Source organism: Pimephales promelas, chromosome 9 (assembly GCF_988280905.1).
Source record: "Pimephales promelas chromosome 9, fPimPro1.hap1.1, whole genome shotgun sequence".
In the NCBI taxonomy this organism is placed as follows: domain Eukaryota; kingdom Metazoa; phylum Chordata; class Actinopteri; order Cypriniformes; family Leuciscidae; genus Pimephales; species Pimephales promelas.
Genome location: NC_142777.1, coordinates 23,702,378 through 23,709,523, shown reverse-complemented (window position 1 = coordinate 23,709,523; position 7,146 = coordinate 23,702,378). Strand labels below are relative to the sequence as shown.

General features: G+C 41.3%; 1 protein-coding gene across 3 annotated transcripts; it reads right to left on the bottom strand.

Annotated features, from left to right (window-relative positions):
* Nucleotides 1–3,495: 3,495 nt before the first annotated feature.
* Nucleotides 3,496–5,308, bottom strand: tmsb2 (thymosin beta 2). 3 transcript variants are annotated; one of them, XM_089134904.1, is made up of 4 exons: nt 5,012–5,299; nt 4,812–4,898; nt 4,254–4,358; nt 3,496–3,819 (listed from the first exon to the last, which is right to left on the bottom strand). In XM_089134904.1, exons 3-4 carry the CDS (start codon nt 4,351–4,353, stop codon nt 3,782–3,784), a joined length of 138 nt encoding a protein of 45 aa, XP_088991030.1. In that variant the 5' UTR covers nt 4,354–4,358; nt 4,812–4,898; nt 5,012–5,299; the 3' UTR covers nt 3,496–3,781. The 3 variants fall into 3 exon arrangements, with proteins under 3 accessions (XP_088991030.1, XP_088991028.1, XP_088991029.1); XM_089134902.1 differs by lacking the exon at nt 4,812–4,898 and having other exon boundaries at nt 4,254–4,399; nt 5,012–5,308; XM_089134903.1 differs by lacking the exon at nt 4,812–4,898 and having other exon boundaries at nt 5,012–5,273.
* Between the last annotated feature and the right edge of the window lie 1,838 nt (nt 5,309–7,146).

Sequence of the window (7,146 nt, the reverse complement as noted above, 5' to 3'; positions counted from 1 at the left end):
GCATTGAGAACTTTGTAAGTGTACAGACAGTTAAGGTATTTTATAAAGACAGTACACTTTGTGTATACAGGCACCAGCCATCTGGAAAACAGTCTCGATAAGTCAAACTTTAAAATATGTTTCTGAAACTTAATATCACAAGATCTTTTTTTTTTTTTTTTGTAAAGGATAAATCAACATTTAACAGGAATTTACTGCAAATAGATTGAATAATGACAAAATAAAAGTTTAAATCAATCAATATACCTGGTATTGGGCTTAATAGGGTCTGAAGGTAATTGTGTGTGCTTTAGGCTACGTAGAAAAGTCTTTACTTTGTCAAGGAGTAGATGGATTGGATTACCTTAAGAGTTTTATACAGATTTATACATTTGTTTAACATTTCTTTCTACAGCAATTTGACTGTAAAAATAAAGAAAATATAGGGCAGCAACGAGTCGATTAAATCAATAAAAAAAAAATATATTAAAAGAGCAGAATGTATGGGCTGCAGTATAATGCCCTTTTCACAAAATTAAAATATTAAAATACATCTCTGATGTCCCCAGAGTGTGTATGTAAAGTTTTAGTTTAAAATATCCCACAACTATTTTTATATAGCATGTTAAAGTGTCTGGCACTTTAAATGCAAAAGAGCTGCAGCTCTCGACCAGGGACGGATTGTGGTAATGAAGTACTTATCCAATACATTGCGAATAAAAGGCATTTATCTTAAAACAAGGTTAGTGGCCCATGAACTTTGGCATTTATATGAGCATATACAATGCTTAGTACAGCTGTCTGCCATGTCTACCATGTATGGTTACGTTTTTATGGCCTATATCTCAAATGTCAATAGAGAAATTTTATTGAATTTTTACTTCTGGCACCGGCTGTGGGCGGGACTGTGATGCTCTATGGCGATGATGTGCCCTTGGTACACGCCCCGACACAGCTTCTAGAGCATATTAGCAGCTCTGATTACCTCATGCAGATGCTAAAATGTCAGAAACTGTTCTGCCTTTTATGTTTAAACCAGAGTCAGACAAAGATGGAGAGACTAAGAATAAGTGACAACAAGAATGCAACAGGACATCTCTGAATGGTTAGTTGTTGAATTAATGTTACTGATGTAGAGTTAACTATCTTCAATCAGCATATTCTGTCAGGATAATCTATAGTTTACTCATATAGAAACTATTGTGAGATGCACACAGAGTGACTTTCTATTGCATGTGAAAAGACGGATGCTACAGTTTGAGCTGACTCACAAATGCATTGACTGCAACATGTCTTCCTCTTTTCAAGGGGGCGGGGTTTATGTAAATTTTAGGGTTAGTGATGTCACTAACCCGGGAGTAAGCTTGTGTAGTTCGTACCAGCCTTTGTTGTAGTCCTTAAAAACAAATTTCATTAAAAGCAAATATCTCCCTTTACTACGAACTTTGAACGTTGTAACTCAACGCATTCTCACCCCAAGGCGTCACCTTTGACCATGCTTCAATATTTGACGTTTTAGGCGCCCTTTAGCGTCACTTACATGACGCGATCCTACGGCGTCATCTAACTGATGCTAAAGGAAAGCGTCAGTTAGAGGACGCGGTTAGGTTTAGGTGTGGGGTGGGGGTAGGGTACACGCGATCCTAGGGCGTCATCTAACTGACGCTAAAGGGCGCCTAAAGCGTCAGATATTGAAGCATGTCCAAATGCTTCCCAAGGCGTCAGTTAAGTGACGCCTTGGGAGTGAGAATGGGCTGTGTAACTTTGCAGATGTTGTTTATGCTCAAACAGCAACATTACACATAGAAAAGTGAAATCATAATCAACCACCCCTAGGCAACGAAATTGGCAACGAATTTCATAATTGATCCGTTGCGTTTCGTGCGACTATCAAAAAGTCGCTGAGATGCTTGAGTATGGCGCCTGACTGGACACCGTGCGCGAGAGAGACCAAATGTGTCTATGGCGCGCGTTTTCCGATGTTTTCCAAAATCAAACCTTCGAATGACTGACAGACCGACTGAAAGTCTATCCGAACATTTTGTACTTTTGAGCGAGCGGGTTGACCCACGTGACGACCTGACGTGACCTCATCGTCTTGAAATTAGCATTTTTTTTAGCCATGCAAGTATCCAAGCTGATGTGTAAAGACTATAAATGGACATGAAAGGCACTAAATGTAAATATTGTACCCCTAAAACAACACTACACAACACTACAACATTATTTATCCTGAATCATGTGTATTTAAGGCTATGTGTTTTACTTTCAACTTTCAAAGAGCAGAAATACTTTAGGCTAGCCTATAGGCCTACAGACATTCAATAGTCTTAATTTGACCAATTTAATCATTTTAACTAGTTTTTATTGTTAATTGTATTGCTCAATATACAATGTTGTCACAGTTCAAACACAAATTAATAAATGTAGCATATTATGTTATTTTTCACTTTTTGCATAGGTTAATCTTTGAAAAACAGGTCCAGAAGGTTTTCATATATAGTATATATATATATATATATATATATATATATATATATATACTGGCTTTTACCACACAGCATATTTGAATCAGAAGACTGAAATAAGAGGTTGAAATGAGATCAGATCCAGATAAATCAGATCCTTGGCTTCTATGAAAACTGAACATGTGTTTATATTTTATAACCTCAATTAAAGGAGTAGTTTACTTTTTAAAAAAACTTTTGCTGATAATTTACTCACCCCCATGGCATCCAAGATATCCATGTCATTCTTTCTTCAGTCGAAAAGAAATTAAGGTTTTTGATGAAAACATTCCTGGATTTTTCTTCATATAATGCACTTCAATGGGAACCAAACGGTTCAAGGTCCAAAAGACAGTTTCAGTGCAAACTGTTCAAAGGGCTTTAAACGATTTCAGACAATATTTTTTTTTCGATGAACGAGTTCGAATAGGAGAGTCACAAACGTGCATCACAGAACAGAGCAAGGTGACCATTTGAGCTTATAAAACCTAAACTTTTGTTTTTAATGAGCGATCTTTTCGCTTGATAAGACCCTTATTCATCATCTGAAATCGTACACTCAATATGAGGTGGTCAATCCATTGTACTTGTTTTTTTTAAATAATATTTTATATTGTGTTTAATTATATTTTATATACATTGTATTTATAATTAATATTAGGATATAGAGATATTATCTTCTGTTATAATTATTATTATTGCTATTATCCGATTGCACGAGACTTGTCTTTTGTGTGCATGTGCTTGTCAAATGTCAAACATTGTTAAAGATAATAACTTATTTGACAAAAAAAGTTTGTGAGTTTCTGCATCTCTGAGTGTGTGCGTCTGTGAGTGTGAGTCATGATAATTTGTGAGCATGTGTACTGTGTGTGTAGTCAGTCATTTTACTGTACAGTTTGTACAGTATTAAAATCATTATGTCTAAAGTCCCTATAAAACATGCAAACCCAAAATTATCATTGGCATTGAATAATCACCAAATTAAAAATAATTTTAAGAAGATGAGTCATATTTGGCATTTTTATTTGTTTTAGATTTCATTTTGCCTTTATTTCATGAAGAAACCCTTAAAAAAAAAAAAAAAAAACAGAATTGTTAAAATATCTATTTTAAACCCTGTCTCACGTCACCCCCCTTCATCCCACTCACATTTATAGGCCCCAGTGACTCCAATTGCCATGGTAACCATGCATCACATGGGGCAAAAGCACCCTTTAAACAGAAATATGAATTGTAATATCTGCCATGTCAGAAGAACATGTTTTGTGCTTGTCTTCTTGTTGTCTCTTGGGTCATGGGGTGGCGTCTCCTTTCCTCTCCTGTTCGATAGCTGAAAACAGAGAAAGATTAAATGTAAATAATGTTTATTAATGCTTTGGCAGGATATTGCGTCAGTAAAGCTTCACAAGAGAGACAGAGATGTGTGTGAAGGACGGTCGTGTCAGGAAGCGTGGCATTATTGCAAATAAGATGCTTATTCACGTGAGAAATTCTGCAAGCAAGCTTAGGTCTGCACTGCAATGCTAATGCAAGACTTTGAACTGACAGCATCTGCTGACATAAGAAGCTGGAAAAAGAGGCTGTGTAGTGAGCAGTGTGAATAGAGATGGATCTAGGGATACAGGGATGGAACAGAAACAAATGGCTGAAACAAAATTATAAAGAGAGAAGATAGACAGAACACTGCAGATGGGGGGAAGAGAGACCTACACCACACCCAAACTGACTGGACACACTGTATGCTGTAATGTAACAGACACTCACTCTCTTTGGTGGGCAAAGGGTTCTTCTCTTTTGTCTCAGTCTTCTTCAGCTTGGTTTTGTCAAACCTGGCGATTTCCGTGAGGTCTGGCTTGTCAGACATGTTTGCTGTCAGTAGAGATGACAGATGTGACTTCAAGAGCATTGACCTTGTTTTTGTCATTTCATACAGGAAAATTCACACGTTATTTCAGCCATTTCACAGAGTCTTTAAATGTATTTGATTAAATACAGATAAATATTACCGATAGCCTATGTTATTTTATTCCAAATGCGTTAAATCACAACATTTCACTGTTGTTAGGCAAAGTCAGCCTGATGCTGAGGGAAGAAATGTCCCCATTCTCTAGACATGTGGTGGTAGCATGTAGCACACGTGTGTCCCAGCATGCGTGTATAATGTTCAGATGCTAACTGCACACCTAGCCATGCATCTTAATATGTCTCTACCAGCACATGTCCCACATTAAGTCTAAGTCTTTGTTCTTTTCTACATTGCTTCATTCACGTTATGGATGACTACACCATTTTAGCATGCAGGCAGCCTTTTTTTTTTCTCACCTGCTAGACTGCAGTGTCTACCTCACAGGATAAATAGCCATTCATTTTCGTATATCCCACTGTCTCTCCTCACTCTGGCTGCCGCACCTATAGCCAATGTGAATTTGCCATCTCTAGTTGTCGCAGTAATCATGCCTTAAACCCACAAGCACATGCAGAGAGAGGAGGATGGCTATTGTTATGATGGATAAAGGACTTACCGTAGGGCACAAAATGTCTGTATCCACTGGCTGGTAGAAAGAGAGGAGGACGGCGTGTCTGCTGAGATTACCCAGACTGCGTCTGCTGGTGTCTGTGTATCTGATAGGGCGTGGAATTTTGAGGAGAGAGATAGAGAGAAGGAGGGACGGACGATTCTGGAGAGGTTTAGTCAGCCTACCCCTTCCATCCCATCAAGTTAATATTCATGCTTCGTAAAGAGCAGACATGCAATGCCTTCATGTGTTGAAATGATGAATTAATAAAGATGGAATATGACGAGCAGAGTGGGCACAAGGGCATGCGGTTTTGGGATTGCAGGGTTCGGTCACAGCAGTGTGGCAGCTGTCTAGTTGGGGGCGGGGATGTCATACTGCCTGAGACGCTGAGTCATGTCTCATTTTAACATGTTCCCCCCACTGAGCCAAGGGGAAGCACCATTTAACTCTTCTATAATTATATCTATTGTTTTGAATATACTGTAGCTGTATGTGAAATCCTAGAAATTTAAGACATCAAGTTAAATGTTGCAATATTATTGGGTATATTTTATATTGCATAGTAGTATGCATGCCCGTGAGGCTAAAATGAATTAGCGTGGTTAGCTAAGATATTAGCTTGGTTTGATTACTTGGTGATTTCAATTACTTAGTCATAAGGTCATATAGCATGACATAATTTCACATTTCAGTTGGACTAGTCAGCAGACTTCAAAAAGCACAAAGTACATAATGTTGAGCACTACAGTTCCCTATCGAGGGAACTCAACACTGCGTCGATAAAATCGACTCTTTGGGGACGCTCCCTAAGCGTGCGCCTCTGAAGTATGAATGAAACTAATCCAATCCTGATTGGTGTTGCGTCGTGACGTAACATGTGACGGCATACCCGGAAGTATAAAAGTGACGCTGTCACAACACACACTAGCTTTCGCTCTTCAGCAAGCGCTTTATGTTGAAACTGTCTGTCTTATTTGGTGTTGTTTGTCTTATTATTGAAAGAAAAGTATGGCCAGTGAACAATTCAAGAGGTGTGTGCATCCCTGCCCTCGTTTCATCACGGGTGGGGACGCACACTCTCTCTGTGTGTATTGTTTGGGAGTGCAGCACGCACGGGCAGCTCTCGAGGGGGCTGCTTGTGAAATGTGTGAGGCTTTGCCTATTAGAGTGCTGCGCTCCCGGCTGGCGTGCTTTGACGAGCACGGTCAGGCTCGCGTTCCCCAGGGTTCCGGTCCCGCATATGTCGAGGCGATGCGGCGACTGAGATCCTGGGGTTCGCAGCGGGATCTGGCGGAGGAGAGTGAGAATGCTGAGGCATTTTCTCGCTCGCCATCGGCTGGTCCCGCAGCCTCTGAGAGTGGGGTGGGAGCCCGCGCTGCGGTTTCTCCTACCCGCGATCAGGTCCCGGTGCTTGAGCTGTCTACTTCTGAGGAAGGGGACGTGCTCAGCATCGATGCGGACGACCGTGATCTCAGCACGCCATCACGCGGCCTGGGTTATGAGGAGCTGGTGGAGGTTGTGACACGCGCTGTGGCCAGACTAAACATCAGCTGGCCACAACATGAGCAGGAAACGCAAGTCACCAGTAAAATGGACGAGCGTTACCTGCAGCGCAGGTCACAGCCTCACCGCCGGGGTCTGCCGTTTTTCCCTGATCTCCATAAAGAGATCTCGAGAACGTGGGAAAGACCGCATTCGTCCCGTATTTCGAGTCCCAATGTAATAGATTACAGCAATGTTATGGGGGCTCGAGATATGGGATATGGGAAGATGCCGAAGGTGGAGGAGGCTTTAGCGAGCTATCTCTCTCCCGAATCGGCGTCTTCCCTAAAGACCCCGGTGTTGCCTAGTAAGCCCTGCAGAGAGACATCTGCATTGGTGGGCAGGGCTTACATGGCGGCGGGTCGGGCTGGTTCGTGTCTGCACTCAATGGCGATTTTGCAGGCATACCAGGCCGACCTCCTGAAAGATTTGGATGAGGGGGAGGGGCCTACTCCTGAAGATGTCGCGGAGTTGAGGAAGGCCGCAGATTTGTCTCTCCGGGCCACTAGGGAAGCGGCCAGCGCTATTGGCCGCTCTATGGCGGCCATGGTGGCCACGGAGAGGCATCTGTGGCTGAACTTATCCGGTATTAAAGA

Bases quoted from the DNA above. Each gene is read 5' to 3' on its own strand.
- tmsb2 (XM_089134902.1), bottom strand. From the start codon at position 4,395: ATGCTCTTGAAGTCACATCTGTCATCTCTACTGACAGCAAACATGTCT. The intron at 3,820-4,253 runs GTGAGTGTCTGT...CTCTGTTTTCAG, and splicing joins CCCTTTGCCCACCAAAGAGA to CTATCGAACAGGAGAGGAAA.